This window comes from Motacilla alba, chromosome 3 (assembly GCF_015832195.1).
Source record: "Motacilla alba alba isolate MOTALB_02 chromosome 3, Motacilla_alba_V1.0_pri, whole genome shotgun sequence".
Lineage (NCBI taxonomy): Eukaryota > Metazoa > Chordata > Aves > Passeriformes > Motacillidae > Motacilla > Motacilla alba.
The window spans coordinates 98437603-98454724 of record NC_052018.1 but is presented as its reverse complement, the minus strand read 5'-3'; the positions used below and the strand labels follow the sequence as shown (position 1 = coordinate 98454724).

At 37.6% G+C, this 17122-nt stretch overlaps 1 protein-coding gene across 2 annotated transcripts in view; it reads left to right on the top strand.

Annotated features, from left to right (window-relative positions):
* The window catches only part of ACTR2 (actin related protein 2), a 23103-nt gene extending 5981 nt beyond the window's left edge, over positions 1 to 17122 (top strand). Inside the window, exons 3-10 of one of the 2 annotated variants that reach the window (XM_038132018.1) lie at positions 2814 to 2828; positions 4866 to 5081; positions 8676 to 8748; positions 10453 to 10589; positions 11381 to 11530; positions 12222 to 12367; positions 12767 to 12899; positions 14077 to 17122. In XM_038132018.1, the coding sequence (XP_037987946.1) occupies positions 2814 to 2828; positions 4866 to 5081; positions 8676 to 8748; positions 10453 to 10589; positions 11381 to 11530; positions 12222 to 12367; positions 12767 to 12899; positions 14077 to 14247 (1041 nt within the window). In that variant the 3' untranslated portion in view covers positions 14248 to 17122. The remainder of the gene's footprint in view (positions 1 to 2813; positions 2829 to 4865; positions 5082 to 8675; positions 8749 to 10452; positions 10590 to 11380; positions 11531 to 12221; positions 12368 to 12766; positions 12900 to 14076) is intronic. The other variant, XM_038132019.1, reaches the window with a different exon arrangement.

Genomic DNA, 17122 nt, shown 5'->3' with positions numbered 1-17122 from the left:
AATATTTAGGGCAGCTTTTGACTTGTGTAATGTTTGGAAATGTTTTTTCCTTAACTGCCTTTTATGCTGTTTCAGTATCTCTTGATTCATTTCTGTATTGGATTTTAGCCTGTCACAAGCTACAAAGTTAAGAAGAGGGTAATCTAAAGCATTGGAGGTCTTCAGATAGTACACCTGAGGAGGCAGCAGGTAGGGCTTGAGTGGTTCTGGGCAAAAAGAAGCTTCAAATGCCAATAATGCAAATGGTGTCAAGATCAGAAGGCAGAAATCAGATAGAAGTGACTGACTGTCACCAAGCTGTCGTGTGGGATTTTGAGACAGTGCTGAAGTACTGCTGGAGCTTCCAGGTTTTTCTGTATGGTTTGCTTTCTACTCAGAGTTGATCATCTGTGATCTTGTATGAGATGTTTAACCTTGGCTGTGTTTGCGTTTCATTGTTTCTATGGTTTTCGTTTTTCTTTTGCTGTTTATGGACATAGGTACTCTATACCAATTAGAGATGGAGAGGCTCTGTTCAGGCTGCTTTGTCTTGGAGCATCATTCCAAGACATGGGGGCAGAACCACTGTTGGAGAATTCATTTTCTGAAGTCCAGGGAGCTATAATTTTTCACTTATTTTGTAATTAGAAAGTAATACTTCAAATGTTATTAGTTGCTTCTGCTATATAGGCTTCGGTAAATGTCTTGGCCCTGCTGTGGTCAGATCCTCCCTTCTTGCTTCTAGCCACACAATTCTCACCTTGTGCTGGTCATGCTGCTTGTGCAGGTGTGTTGTGAGCTGCTTTAGTGAGCTGATCCAGCTGAAAAAGAGGGATTTCTTGGTCAGGTAACGTAATGACTGCCTTACTAGACCATGGTGCAAACTCCAGTTGGAGAGTGAGAGAGAAGCGAAAGGCAATGCAGAACTGTAGAAATGCCCACTTGGGCCAGTGAAGGTTAGGTAGGACCACACATATACAGGATTTCAATTTTGCTTTCCTTATTAGTTCTGAGCAGCAGTTTAGGAAGAGGAAAAAAAAATCAGTCCAGTCTTGTTCCTTATTTTCAGAGCCCTGTCGTTGACAAGGAGAACTTGAGTTGTCGGGTTTCTGCTTCTGCCTGTGAAATGGTTGTAGTATCAGCAGAAGGCCATACAAGGAAGTTAAAAGGCTGAAAGATGCTAGAGCTTCCCAAAATGTGATTGTGGGTTTGTCTTGTTACTATCTCAATAATGCTTTACCTTGTATCAGCTAGTACAATTTGTTTTGGAGGATAGAGATCTTTCCTTTTCACAGTAAAGAGGATTTTTTTTGTAAGGAGACAGAAAACATAATTCTTTCTCTAGTAAGAATAGGGGAGAGGTATTTCTTTGGATATCTTCTTGAACTTAATGTGAGGAGCCTCCTTAAAGGAGGTCCTGGTTAAGTTTTATGAAATTCTGCAATGATTTATGAATCTAAACTCCCCCCCCAAATTTTCTTGCATAAAATCTCACTGTTGAAGTCATGTTTTCTTTCTAGCTTATTCAATACAGCCTGTCCCATCAGTTTTGGTATCCTCTGATTATCTGATAATTTAATATTGTTACAGATAACAGTGGTGCATTGAAAAGATAGGATGTAGAAGTTGGTAATTGCTATGAGATCAGTAAAAGAACCTGTAAACGATCATTTTGCATGCATTGTTGGTCTTCTGCTTGAGCATGGATCATGTGGGTGTATTTCAAAGAGCATAAACTGTGTCTAGATTTTTTCTCATAGTTTTATATTATTTACCTATAACACCTCATCACCCTTCCTTAAGGAGGCAGTGTATCAAGAGAAGAAGTTTCTGCCACAAACACTTGGGGTGTCCCAGTAGGATAATGCAGTAGAAAGACTTGATAAGTGTGAGTGCTGTTTTAGTTCGTGAGAATCTTGCAGATTTCCTAAAAAAAAAGTATTTTATGCCAAAATTTAATTCTAGGCATACGCTGTGAGTTCTTCTGGGATAAGTTTAAAATTGAGTAAAGGAAGCTGGCAAGGAGATTATCAGTTTAACTTTTCAATACTATTCAGGAAAACTACATTCCTGTGGAGTTCAGAAATGCTGTGAAAGGAGCCTGGAAGCTGATCAAAACAGTGGTTATCATCGATTGAGTTAACAATTTCAAGTTGCTTTGACCACATTTTCCTTATGGATTCTCATTTCAGCTAGCAGCAGGGATATAGCTTTTTTTCTTACTCAGGAATTCAGTTATTACTGGGATTATTTTGCTTAAAATTGCAGCTAAATTCATAGTCATAGATACTGCTCTTGGCTTTTTCTGACTTACTAGTCTGTAGTAGGTTTGGGGGGGGCATTAATAAGTCAGCACTAAGGAGTTTTTTTCAGTTCTTGAGTATACTAAGTGGATTTTTAAAATAAAATTTAAATTTAGCAATTGTCAGAGCTAGTTATGGTCAATTGTCCTGTGCAGAGTCTTGTCTAGTTCGGATGTACACCTAGCCCAGGGTAAAACTCCACTGTTACTCCACTGTTAGAATATTTATACACAGAATCCTGTTTATGAGAGATAGGCAGATACACTGATCTTGCTTGCAGTCTAGGAAGCCTAAACATGACTTGCCACTGACATGTAGCAATAGCTTCCTTTAAAGAGACAATTTAATCTCATGTCCTGATAATGTTAGTTTGGCCCTAACTAAACTAACTCAGATCATTTCCTGCTGTACATGCGTCTCTTTTCAGCCTAATTCTACTGTGAACTTAAAATAATTTGAGAATTTCATTTAGGCCTTTTCTGACTTTCTTGCTTCTACCTTTTCTTCACCTTTCTTGACCTGTTGAAGTAGAATAACAAAATGATGGTAAGTGAGGTGCCCCTGTGCTTTTTGTTTACCATTTTTGCTTGATGAGACCTGGTAGCTGTTCTGTTATTTTTTAAATGCTATTCATTGTTTTGTCTTGTCTTACATTTTACATTTGAATACATACTTATTTTGGACATTGTTCATTGCTTTGGTTTACTGGCAACTAATTAATGAGAATAGTTTATGGATTGCTTTTAAATGCTACGTAACCTGTAGTTTTGCAAGATGCAAGAATAACATTGAAAGATCAACATGAACTCAGCATCTTTAACAGTAGAAATTGCTCTATTTAACATTAAAAAAAAAGAGTTTAAGAGTTTGAAGAAATGTTCAGATTTTAGTTAGACAGATATTACTGAGTACTGAAGTAGTGGAAATATTGGATGCCACAATACTGATTCCTCTCTGCAAATTTAGTTATGTTGTCCTTCTTCCTCTTCAACTGCCAAATGTACGTGTTTGTTAGTGTGCTGGTGCTGATGTTCTCGAGAGAGAACAATTGTTCTACCCTTTAGCTTTGTTTTAAAAGGATGTGAAAGTTTTGTGCAATTTTCGCTTTGCACCTTTGAATAGTGGCTTTTCCTGGGCTGTGTCCTGTTGGGCAGTTTAGAGCCTCAAAGAGCAGTGCACAAGAAAGGCTTCTGATTCTTCTAACTGATGGAGTTTGTGTTGTCTTAAATTGTCATGAGTAATGTGGCTACATGGTGGAGTTCTCACAGTATGGTTTCACCAGAGTGCTTTGGATTGAAAGTGTTGGAGTCTTGACTTTTGTCTTCTGTACAGTCAAAAGCTGAAGCGTGATCTGCTGTGCAAGGGAAAACAAATAAAATACCTTGTCAGGGAGAGGGGGTGAAAGAGGAATGGTTTCACTTAAACTATTTTCAATTAACTTCCTTTTTATATAGTCAACAGCAACTGCTTAGGTTACTTCAAAGTAGGCATTATAAACTGGATACCAGATTTTTCCTTGTGCATCTTTTTTTTCCCTGGCATTGAATAGTAGATTGAGTAACCCTCACTTCCACTGTGCCACACAACTGCAAACTGTCGTGGCATATGTTTGGATGAAGCAGCTGCCTTTTTTTTTTTTCCCCAATTGATATTATTATGGACACAGAGCTAATGGTACCTAGAAATATGTTCTTACCGCCTAAGTACAAGTGAGTCAGTTCAGGCTTCTTTAGAAAAGTATGGGATATAATGAGGAGCAAAGATAAGATGTTACTGTGCATACTTCCTGTGGGAAATACGTGGGAAAGAAGATGTGATGCTACTAATTTGGATGTGCAGTGTTTGCATAACTAACGTTAATAAACAGATTGCTTAATCAGTGTGAAATGACTATACAAATTGCATTAGTTGGTTGTGTTTGTGCAAGAATGCATTACTGGGGTTTCTGGCTTGGGACTTCTGGCAAGGAACAGACAAGGTTATATTTTATATTCAGATGTGTCTCTTCACACCCTATTGACACAGGCAATATGTAAACCATTGTTTCTTTTAATGTCTGGTGTGGAATTTATAATCTCTTATTTGCTTTTGCTCCTGTTCAGTATGCTTATTCACCACTCATTATTCCTTTTTTGGTATTGTGCACAGAAATTTGCAACATGCATGGAAAAATATTCTGCCAATCCCACCTACTACCCTTATGTGCTGTTTTGCATCTCAGCTCTTAGAAATTAGTATTTGGTAAAATAATTTTGAAGGTGTCAGTAGAGAAATATCTGTACTTAAAAAGTCTTTGTGGTCTCTAGCTCTAACAGGGTTTATTGGTTTCTTTAAGGTTAATTGAAAAAATCAAATTAATAATGTTTATTTTGGAAAAGCTGTGGGATGGATAAGAGCCAAATTTAAATATTACATGAAATATATTATACTTCTCTCCTAAGTACCTGCAAGTGATTAAAAAATGTGGGCATTGTTTAAGAACACATTGGACACAGGCTGAAGCAGTTCACTGTCATTCTTGAGGAGTTTGGTGTTTAGAAAACTTTGTAAACCCTGACATGTTTTTGTATTAAAATTTTACAGGATCTGATGGTTGGTGATGAAGCCAGTGAATTACGATCAATGCTGGAAGTGAATTATCCGATGGAGAATGGCATAGTTCGAAACTGGGATGATATGAAGCACCTTTGGGATTACACGTTTGGACCAGAAAAACTTAATATTGACACAAAAAATTGTAAAATACTACTCACAGAGCCTCCCATGAATCCGACTAAAAATAGGGAGAAGATTGTGGAGGTATGTGTGTCTAGTAGGAGCTGATACACAGTCATTGGAGCGCTGCTAAGAGATTCCTTGTACCAGCAACATGCCGTGACTGTCTGAAGCAAAGCAGTTCTGTTCTCTAACCAAAACCCGTTCTCAGCCATAGGCATGAATGCTACTGTGCTTAAATTCAAACCAGCTGATCTCATTCACAAGCTGTAAGCAGGCTTCTTGTCTCAAGCATTAATAGCAGCATTAAAACACAGAATTGGAAATACATGTCTGTCTTCACATACCCAGGATACGTTGATTATTAGCTGTTGGGTGAATGTTAATTACTTTAAATGACTTGGACTTGTATAAGCCAGTAATGCAGAGGAGAATGGAGCTAGATGATGCTTACCAGATGGAGCAGTGTTGTTGGAGGTAGTTGAGATGAAGGTGTGATGACAGCCAATGCACTAATCTTTAATTAGTGCAAGGGATTATCAATGAAAGCCTTCTAAGAAGAAAAGCCTGGCTCTTGCATCCTCAATCTCAGAGTGCTGCCCTGGGTGATCTAAGCTCCAGTTGAACCTTGTATTCAGTGTAGGTTGTCCGATATATATTGTTTAGCTCCTCTACCTGTGATGAAGACTCAGGTTTGAAGAGCAGTAATATTTGATGAAAACAGAATGTTTAGTTTTCTGGTTTGTTGAATTTTTTTCTCAAAAGCATTATAGGTATTTTCAATTCATATAAGTTTGAATATCAAAGCTTGTGTATATATATTTTCCCAAAATTCCTTAGTCTGTTAAGAGTTTACATTTATCAGCACCTTTCCTTTGAAATCCTTTTAATGTCACAGCTACAGTAGTTCTTTCTGCAACTTGGCAGTGAATACATTTGCACTAATCCTTTCTTTCAGTGACCAGGGAGCAAGAGAAGTCTAGCAAAGTTGGGGAAACTTAGGTGAAAAATAAATCAGACTGTGCAATCGAAATTCAGCATTTTTTTTAGCAATTGTGGCCATTAAGGTCCTATTACCTAAGTATCAGGTAATGCAACACTAGTAATATCATGCACTGTATATCAGCCAGCTGTGGTGTTATAGGCAGAGCAGGTTATTCTGGGTGGCCTCCATGTAGCAGGAATGGCTCTATTTCCTGTCCAGGCTTCTTTGCTTTTCAGTGGTCAACAATAGTGTTCTTGTTTCTGTTTTCCTGGTAAATACAAAAGGATAGATTTTAGTTATTCTTGTGCCAAGTAATTTTATACCAAAAATCCAAGAGTCTAGTATGACCTCTGAATTGTGATAGAATATTTGCATTGCTCCATTTACCTTTTTAACACCCTCCAGAGACCATAGATACTTAATCTTGCTAGATGCAAGAATAACATTGCAAGATCATGATGCAGAAGATTAGTGAGAACTATAATCCATTTTTGTAAATTTAAATTTGATTTACGCAGAAGCTCATTGTTTCTACTAATGTTTTTAATGGAATGCAATGTCATGACAACTTGGAATATTTAGTTTACCTGCAATGTATTTATACTCCTTCCATTTTTGATGTAGCCACCTCCTTTCCAGGGAGGTGAGCCCAGTATGAGGCAGAGGACTGAATGAAGATACTTCCTAAAGCCTGCAGTAAATATAATAACGTCTCTGCGTTTTGGGATACAGTACAGTAGTGTTTTAGAAGAAAAGCTTAGTCACCTGGACCATATAAAGATTATAGATAATTATATATGCTGTCCTTCATTCTGTTTCCAGTAATTCTCTTTCCTCATTTCATCACTTTGTCAGGCCCACCTGCACTAGTAAGGCAGCAAGTGTTCACATGTCAGCTATATTGTAAAATATATGTTTTAAAAAACAGTGCTTTTCCTTTCATAGCATGTCAAAGACCCGGGTTGCTCCTCAGCTTAATGGAGTGTTTACTGTTTATCTTCATCTGCTGCACTCTCATTGTGTAACATCCTCAGAAGCAGTCAGACTGTAGTGGCAAATCGAGAAGCCGCAGAGATGCCTGAGCACAGTCCCTTCCATCTAAACCAGCCTAGGATTCCTTATATTTTTCCTGATTTTTAATTCTTTCTGTACCCAGTTTGAACATCACTTTGTAGGTAATCAAAAATTTTCTGTTATGTGAAGAAGAATCTTTTCAGGGAAACAAATTGTTCAGTATTTATATCTCAAGATTTGTTAATATACATGCCCTGTGTCACGGCATTTTCCATGTCAAATAAAGTAATGCAGAGGAGAATGCATTTCTTGTTTTCTTGAAAGAAAGAATGACAACATTCCCAAAGGTAATAAAAGCTTTTGTAGAAATCTTTAGGGTTTGGTACATGTGAAGGCAGTAACTAATGCCGTTTGAATATTGATTTTGTTGTATGAAGGTGATAATTTAGATTTTTCTTACTTTTTTTTTGATTTAACCAGCACTCAGGTTGTTTGAAAATATCCATTGGAATAGTGTTGGGTTTAGACAATGACTACTCAAAGGGGATCTATTTTGAGTTGCTGCCCTTTCAACTGTTCCCTTTCTGTTCCTTTCCACGCTGTTCTAACAGAGGAGGTTCTTTAAATAGTTCGGAATTCTAAAATTGTCAGGCATTAGCTTTTTTCTTCAAAAATATTTAGATTTCTTTTACTTGAGCTGTGGGAGCACTTAGGATTCAGTCAGTTTCTAGTCCTGGAAGTTGCAGAAGTGTTCTGAAGGCTGCAGAGTAGCAAAAACAAAGCTTCTGTATGTGTTGGAATAATCAGAGTTCATCCATTTTTCTTGGTAAAGCTTATTGAGGGGAAAACTGCTGTACAGCATGATTTGTTTACGTGGCCTTTTCTTGTGTTTAGGAAGAAGACAAGGTCCTATAAACTCTACATCCTTTAATCTTGTCCTGCTTCTTAACTGAAACTAGTTCAGTGATAAGGGAAACCTAGTGTACGAGACAAGGAGTTGCTTTTCCTGTTTTGATATGAAATCTGCAAACCTGCAGTCTTCTCCGTGTAGTGGATTTTACACTAAATATAAAAGTTTGTCCTTGGTTGCCCTTTAAAGAAGGGAAGAAGGTGGTCCAGATCCAGAGAGCAACCTGTGATACTGGGCTCATTCTAGATTAAGATATGAAGGAGCCTCCTCTTTATTTGACATAGTGTGTAGTTCTACAAAGTCTGCATGGCTTAATATGAAGAATGAAAAATGCCTGAACTTTGTTTTAAAGCATATATATTAAACAAACATTTTCTTCCCCAGTCACACTTCAGTAATGAACTGTTTGACTGGTCTTTAAGTACTGCCTCCCACTCATTAAGCACTTTGGAAAAGTGAAAATTTGTGTAAAGCTGCAAAAATTCGTGTGTGGGTTTCTTGTATTTGCCTTTGTTGCTTAGTGGATGTGGAATATTTGATCTGGCTTGTCTGGTGTGAGCAGGTAAGATACAGAACTGAATGTACTTCTTATGTCTCAAAGCACATTGGTTTCTAATGTTCCTGTGGAATCTGTGTGATGAAAATTCTTGGGAAGTGTTTTTGATTAGTAAAAATGCAGATTTCTAGAAATACAGTTTTCAAACACCAATGAAATTTCTTTGAGGTATTTGACCTATTTTGGAAGCTGATTTTTGCCTTCATCTTACAGGTTATGTTTGAGACGTACCAGTTTTCTGGGGTATATGTAGCCATCCAGGCTGTTCTTACTCTGTATGCTCAAGGTAGGCAAAATTAACCTAAAATTTCTTTACTTTCCTGATGTGTTCCTGAGCCAAAGTACTAACATGGCATCACTGTGGCAAAAACCCGGTTCCTCAAAACTCTTACTCTTTCAGGGTGTAATTATTTTGCCTTTGGCATCAAGTCTTAATGGCTTACTTTGGATTTTCTGAAAAAGGAAGAACTTTTTACCATGAGTAAGAGAGTAATTTCAAGAAGGTGATCATGTGACTTTTGCACTGTTTTCGGGGGGGGGGGGAAGTTGAAGTTGAGTCTTTTGCTGTAGATAAACTAAATTGAAATGGTCCTTAGCCTGAGCAGAAAATTATGGATTGACTGAATTCAACGGAAATTCTACCATCAACTTCAGTCTATCTAGGATTTTGTGAAGTTACTCAAGCACATCAGTTCTAATACCATGACTCCTTGCATCTGTTTGTTGGTGACTTGGTGTATTGAGCTGTCACATAACAGGACACTAATATCCCTGTCCATTAACATGTCACTGTAGTCTCTCTCTCCAGGACCAAAAGCAATGGGGTACTGGAAGGGTGGCTCAGCCATGCAAGTCAATATAATTACTTGAACCAAAACCACTTTTGCAAACCTGAGTATTAATTTTATTTGCTGCAATCGGTGCTATTACGTTTTTTCCCCCCTTGGTTTTCTTTGCTTTGATTCCTTACAAATATGTAATTAACTGACATCTACAGTCTTAAATTCTGCTGTAATTGTACATGTACCTTACTGTGTAGTGCTCAATTACTTTGTGAATAACAGAATATGAGACAACTTAGAGCAGTCTGCAGTGTTTCTGCATAACATCACCTAAAACAAAGCTGAAGACCTTCTAAGATGTAAAAATCAAAGGGCGCATAAATCAAACATTTGCTTTTGAAAATTAAAAAAAAGTCCTTTAAAACATCCTACTTATTTATATTACTTCAAAGATTAAAGTAATGGCTAAAGTTATACAGAGATGTGCCTCATTTCAGTGCACCACACTTCTGAGTTCTGTCCTTAAAATATGCTTTCTTGCTTTAGGTAGCTTGTCAGAAACTATAAAACTGTTTTCTGATCAACTTTCATCATTGATTTTTGCCTCCTAAGTATAGAAACTTCTGTTTCTACATGTTCATGATATCTGTTTTGTATAGCTTAGAATTTAATAGTTTGTGGTAAACTTTTTTTCATGAGGGTTGTTTTTTTTTAGTCTGAGAAAGTGGATCTCATCCAGCCTAATGCCACTTGTGTGGGGAAATATTAGGCATGTGCTGTATAGTCCAAATATTTTCTAACTTACGAAAGTATTTGGGTTTTTGTATACCAGTAAAAATCAACAAGTCCTAAGAATTTAACAAGGTAAACTTGTGGCTTGAATATCTGTAGATAATGTGGAGGAATTTGTGCCCAATGCGCATTTAATGAGCGTAGATACTCCCTTTAATTAGAATGCAATTTAAGATGTCAAAATGCCACATAAAATTGTGAGTGGTAGAGTTCTAAACATCTAGGTAAAAGTAATACTTCTTAAAAAAAATGTATGAAAGCATTTGTTACTATGAAAACTTGAAGTTTAATAGCCACTGATGACTGAGGGAAGAAAGGTTGTATCAGTTCACAGTGAAAAACGTATCTTAAACTTGCTGCTGTTCTGCTCTATTTATGAAAGTGCAATAAAAGTTGTGCTTTGCCCCATTCTTTAGGTTTGTTGACTGGGGTTGTCGTGGACTCTGGAGATGGTGTGACTCACATTTGCCCAGTTTATGAAGGTTTCTCCCTCCCTCACCTCACGAGACGGTTAGATATCGCTGGGAGGGATATCACTAGGTACCTCATTAAGGTAAGCTGGGAGGGAAGAGGGTTTAAGGTTGAGGTGTTATCTGTGGTATGTTGGTTCAAGTCCACATCCCTTGACAGCAAGAAACCACTGTGTATTTTCCCTTTATTATTCATGTTAATTACATTAAGAACTCCTGTATTCTCTGTGTTACTTCAGTTGATTCTAAGTGTGTTTCCTCATCAAAATCACATGTGATGATATTCATGTTATTCAGAGACATCACATTTTCTTAGTGGCAATCTTCTAGGAAGGGAATTTATTCCATATTTGGGAAGGAAAAGCTCGAAAGTTGGCTTTCTCAATACCTGAAATGAAAGCAAAATTGTATTCTCTCAGCTCACCTGTTTTCAGAAAGACTTTCTTGCAGTGTGGAAAATGGTGTAGTGATTCTTCCCTGATTATTAAATAAGAGAGCATGTTTAATAGACAATTCATTTGTTTGGGCGTTTTAAATATAAGCAACATCTTAGATTGACAAATCTTATGGTTAAACTGGAATATGGGAATGTTCTGAAGTGAAGTTTTGAAGATAAGAATTATTTTGGGTTTTTTTCATTTGTCTTTGTTCTGGTTATGCTAAAAATTGTAATGATGAAGAAAATTTCTCATTTGGAGTAACACTGCTGCTTTTCTGGGGATAATGGATACACTGGGATAGATTTCTCCTCATACCCAAATTTGCCACTAAAAAAGGGAGGTGAACAGAGATATATGTCTAAATGTACTAGCCCTCTACTGAGAGATCTGGACTATTCCTCTCATTTCCTGCTAACGTGCTGTCCTCCCTCCAGCTCCTCTTGCTGCGAGGTTATGCTTTCAACCATTCTGCTGATTTTGAGACGGTTCGCATGATCAAGGAGAAGTTGTGTTATGTGGGATACAACATTGAACAGGAGCAGAAGCTGGCACTAGAGACCACAGTTCTAGTTGAATCCTACACGGTGAGTGTCTCAAGACAGCTCTCCTTGTCCTAAACTTCCTAGGGTTAAACTTAGGTGGCATTTAGCTTTAATTCCTTCACAATTTTTCTTGGCAGTAGCTCACCTCTTGGCCTGTAGAAACAAATTAATTGATTCTGGGAAAGTCTTCTACAAGCTTTTTTCTTTTCAGATTTTCTGTAAATCTTTGTACTCACTTTTGTCATTGTATATCTTTGAAATTTTAATATTATACTACAGGAATTAGTAGAGAAAATGGACTTACTCTAGCATATGAAATTGTTTCAGCTTCATTTATGCAGCAGTGAGACATGAGACTGATATCTGCTGTCAGGAAAAGTGAACTTGATCTTAGTGGAAACTGTGATCACAGTTGGAAAAATTTGCAGAAAAGCGTTATTCTTGCTGTAAGATAATTTTAAAAATTGATACTAGGAGTTGGTACTGCAAGGAAATATTTGGTAGCTCAGTATCGATGTGTCTGATCCCTGATGTCTCCAAGTGAATTGCAGAGTGATTAAAGAATTTGTATATTCTTTCAGTATTACTGAATGACTGCTTGCAGTGCTGATAATTATCAACAATTTCCTGTGTTAAAACATTTGGGAGCAATGTAGGTCATTTCCTCTTGGGTTTTTTTTTAGCTTTCAAGTGGCTAAAAGTAGTCTTTTCAATGGTGTTGTTTCTTCCCTAGCTCCCAGATGGCAGGATTATCAAAGTTGGTGGAGAACGGTTTGAGGCACCGGAGGCTCTCTTCCAGCCTCACTTAATCAATGTCGAAGGGGTTGGTGTGGCTGAATTGCTGTTCAACACCATCCAGGCTGCTGACATTGATACCAGGTACGAGCAGAACATTTAGAATCCTTTGTCTGGGTGCAGGGGTGATGCAGGAGCTATATTCAGAGTAACAGCTTTTGCTTTAGACACTAATGTATGCTCCTGGGAGAAGGGATGCTGGGAATGGGGCTCAGGCTAAGCTTTTTGAGCTTAACCAGTTGTCTGGAAACTATTTCAGTAAGAATGAGCAAAGATAAAATCTTAAAAACACTTTTTTTTAAAAATTTCTGCTTTCTGGGAAAGCGTAAGCAAGTCTGCTGAAATTGTGCAGTCTGTCTTTGCATAGTGATCGTTTTTTAGACTTGTATTTACTCCCCTGTCTGTACAGGTACCTACAGGTGCCTTTAGAGGTACAGAGTAAACTGTTCAACAGTACAAGGACTATTTTTTTTTTTGGGTCAGGTCTGAATTCTACAAGCACATTGTGCTGTCTGGAGGGTCGACCATGTACCCTGGGCTGCCTTCACGATTGGAGCGGGAACTGAAACAGCTCTACTTGGAACGAGTTCTGAAAGGAGACGTGGAGAAACTGTCGGTGGGTATGGGGTGGCTGCTGCAGCCGGGGAACGCAGAGGCTTCCCCTGAATCCCCGCTAGAGGGAACCAGGGGGTCAGAAATGACGGAGGCTGCGGGTGGCCCTCCCCGCAGCTTGCGAAATCGCTGCCCCTCCTTCCTCACTCCTCTGCCTTTGCTTTGCAATAAAGTTACCTTCTAGACCTGGCTAGTAGCAGATAATTCCGGAAGTCTTGGGTAAAATAGGCTGAGAAATACCAGGACGCTAATTGTAATTGTTAAACAAGCCAAGGAGTTTCTGTGCCTTCAAGATGTCATTGAGTAAAAAAAATATTTTTTTTAATCTCTGAAAATTTTGGCTCATATTCCAAGGGAAATACTCAAAAGTGAAATAGGCTTGAGCTCTAACACACTTTCAGGTGGCATAAGTTTCCATTTTCCATTTGTTACTGTAATAGGCAGGCAACAGCCACACATGTTACAGAGGTAACAGTGTGTTGTACTGAAAATTCCTTTGAGTGGAGTTTCTAATGGTGAACTGAATTGAACTTCACTAGTTCTTAATCCAGTGTTCCCTGAAGGTCTTCTGTGGAATGACTCCATTGAAAATGTTTTACATCTGAGACAGTATTTCAGTCATAGCTTTGTACTCTCTTTGTAGCTCTTGAAGTTAGAGCTTTAGCACTGAAGAAGTTAAAGGAATATTAATTAGTTAAGCTGGTTTAGATTGTGTAAATTGGTATAATTCTAAAATATTTAATATTGGATTAAGATTGTGTAAATTGGTATAATTCTAAAATTCTAAAATTTGAGATTTGATGATCTGGTTACTTCTAATAATTTCAGCCATCAAAGATTAGGAATTATTTCACTTTTAATATTGTTCCTGAAATGCAGAAATTTGGTCTCTAATTTTCTGTCAGTATTCTGAATCCTGGGTTTTTTGTTGATATACTGAAAGTAAAATTTTTCGGCAAGTGTCAGTAGCTGTGTGTAATTTGCAATGCAGAGTCATTATTTTACTTCAGTTGTGCAAGCTAGAAGCTCGCACAGAGTGCCCTGTGCTAACATTTCAGTTTTTTAGTTGCGTTTTTCTCACTAGACAGTTTCCACTCCATTGTTTTGGTGAAAAGCCCAATTTTTATTTTGCAAGGCTTTGTTTCAAGAATTTTAGTAAGGATTTCTTTTCTTCTTCTCAGAAATTTAAGATCCGAATCGAAGATCCCCCTCGTCGGAAGCACATGGTGTTTCTGGGGGGTGCTGTTCTAGCAGACATCATGAAAGACAAAGACAACTTCTGGATGACCCGACAAGAATACCAAGAAAAGGGAGTGCGTGTGCTGGAGAAGCTTGGTGTGACTGTTCGATAAATCCCAAAGCTTGTTCCCATCACATGTCTAAAGCTTTTTTCTTTCATTGCCAATCTTTGAACTCACTCAGCTACATGCTATGGAAGGGCCTGTCTGTGGCCTTTTGACCCAAACGTCAGGTTTTGTTCTGGTTTCTTGGGGTAGCTTTTGTTAAATGTTTCCTAATGTGGCTAAATTTGACTATTAAATTTGACCACTTCCCTGCAAACAAAACAGAGCAAGAGCAGCCTGTCTACTTCATTGTTCCCTCCCAGTAGGCAATTGGGTAATTCTGGTAGGCTTTTTCTTCTGGGTTTATTGCTGTAATCCTGCTAGCTTTTGTCTCTAGTTCACAAAGGGTTGTGTGCCTTTTTTAGCATAAGAAAACCTTTAAACAAGAGTTTTTGCTATTGGATCATTGTGGTGGTAATCTTTGCATCTTTATGCCTCTCTCTACATTAAGTTTGGGTTTTTTGTTTTTTCTTTCCTGCAACTAGTAATTTTGATTAAACATTGTTAAAAACTAGTTGAAGTAGCTGGAATGACTTTAACACACTGTTTTGATGTAATGTGGTTTCATATGCACTGCTGCCTAAACTGGCTTCTGAAATGGTTCATCCTTCAAGGTGGTGGTGGGGCCTTCAGACTGTATTTCTCTAAATGGGAATGTACAGTTGCCACAAATGGAGAAACTCCTGATGTTCTGGCAAGAGTTCATTTGTGGCCTTAGGTGTCTTTTTTCTGAAGAGAGGAGACAGGTTTGAGCTGTGTTTCTTTTTTGTTAAGGGACAGATGGAGGGGTCAGCCTGACCAAAAATGCCTCTTTTTATAACTAAATTTTGGTACCGTGTTGTCTCAGCATAGGAAGCAGGAATGTTAAATTAGCTGTTCTGTAATTGTTGAAGAAACTTAGATATGCTGAGACAGGAGCCTCTGAACTTATTGAACAGATTTAATACTTTCAGAAATGCTTGTGAAAACTGTAACTATAAATATTTAAAGCCCCAGAACTAAGTTTTAAAAAGTCTGTTGTTTTAAGTGCTTGTATGTACATCAGAAGCACTTCCATTAAACTTTACAAGTATATTAACCTAGTGCCAAGTAGTTACTGCAAATGAGTATTTCAATGACCAATGTTATTTGCAGCAAGCAGGTATTTATAAACAACCAGTGGCAGTAGGTTATAAAGAATGACTTATATTTGTTCCAGTTAAGAATAATATTGGAATAGAAGGTGTAGGTTGGTAAATAGCCACAATTGATTTTATCCAGTCTTGGTTTTTGATACTTAACATGGGATGGGGAAGGAAGTGAAAACCAGTGATGAAAATGCTGTTTCCAGAAAGTACATTAAAGCTGAGTTGTTCTAAAAAATAGAAGTTGTCACTAGTAATTATCACCCACCTTCTTTGAGTATAGTTGCCTGTGTTTTTTCCCTATAGCAGACTGGTAACTATCGTTGCAATAAAATCTGCCTTATATTAAGCCTAGCAAAAACTGCTTGCATACAAATGCTAGCTAGACTTAGTTCTACTTCGCTTTCCATAGAAATATTATATTACTTCTTACTGGTTTTCGAAGCCTACCATAACATTTAAGGATAAGGAAGTCGAGATCTGCTCTTGACTTCCAAACCTTGGAATGTATGAGAGATGCTTTCATATACTTGCCATTTGTCTACATCTTTACATTAATAATTGACCCCAGAAACATGGAAATATTAAACTCCCTTGGACTCTTAAAATGTGCTTCCTTTCTAAATTGAGCAGACAGCTTCCTTTGGCTGAGTGAGCCAAAGGGGCACAAACCATGTCTGCATTTCTTTAATAACAAGACAGTCACTATAGCATTGCTAGTAATGACCATTTAATTATAGGTGGGTGGGGTTTTTTGCAGCTATATTTACTCTTAACTTGAACAATACGAATTTACAGGCATGCCGGTCGTGCCTCAGTGCATGCACTTAAGCAGTTACTAGATTTTTGGGGACATGAATGTAAGGGGTACTCTGAATTCCTGTAGTCTTCTAATCATTTAATACACAAGACTTAAAAATGCTGTGGGCTTGCTTTAGAGCTATGATTTCTCATGTGACTGTCTCTGGGCTTTTCAGACAGTGTTGGGAATCATGGAAATAAACCAAAGAATGACTTAAAAACTTTTTTTAAATGACAATCTGTCATGTGGTTTTTCAAATCTAGATCTTGACCCTGCAACCCCTTTTCTAAACCATCTTCTCCCCTGTCCACTGGCTTCAGTGAGGTATGTGCATGTTTGAGTAAAGGTTTTAGAATTTGGCCCCTTCACTAGAGAACTTCACAGCACCATGAGTAATAAATGTCAGTTGATTGTGCAGAATCTTGGGTTTCCATGGAAACCATGTATATATTTAAAAAAGAAACTAGCATTTTAAATTAACTGTGGTCATGGATTCAGAGGAACACATTTGTAATCCAAATACTGAATGGGGTGTTCCAGTTGTGCTCAGTGTGGTTCTCCATGTATGTGTTTGCACACACAAGAGTGTTGTGTGTGTGTTCTCTTAGCTGACAGCTTCAATACTGCTATGAAAGCAATCTGGTTTTAAAGTTTTTTTGAAGACCAAATAACTTGAATTGTATTTGCAAAATACTTTAGCTCCTTTAAAATTAGAGTAGAAGGTGCCGCATCAGTTGTAAGTTTTTTGAGAACATCCTATTTTTAATGTTAAGCTGCTTCAAACCCTCCCCTCCCCCAGTGTTCTGGGATGTTAACCAATGTAACACAGATGGCTTTTTATACAGTTCTGAATAATGTTAACACACAACACTGGTTGAGACCATGAATGGAAATAAACATCTATTTAAATTGACAGGTCTTTTCAATACAAAAATAAAATCAGATTTTTTTCAAAGTA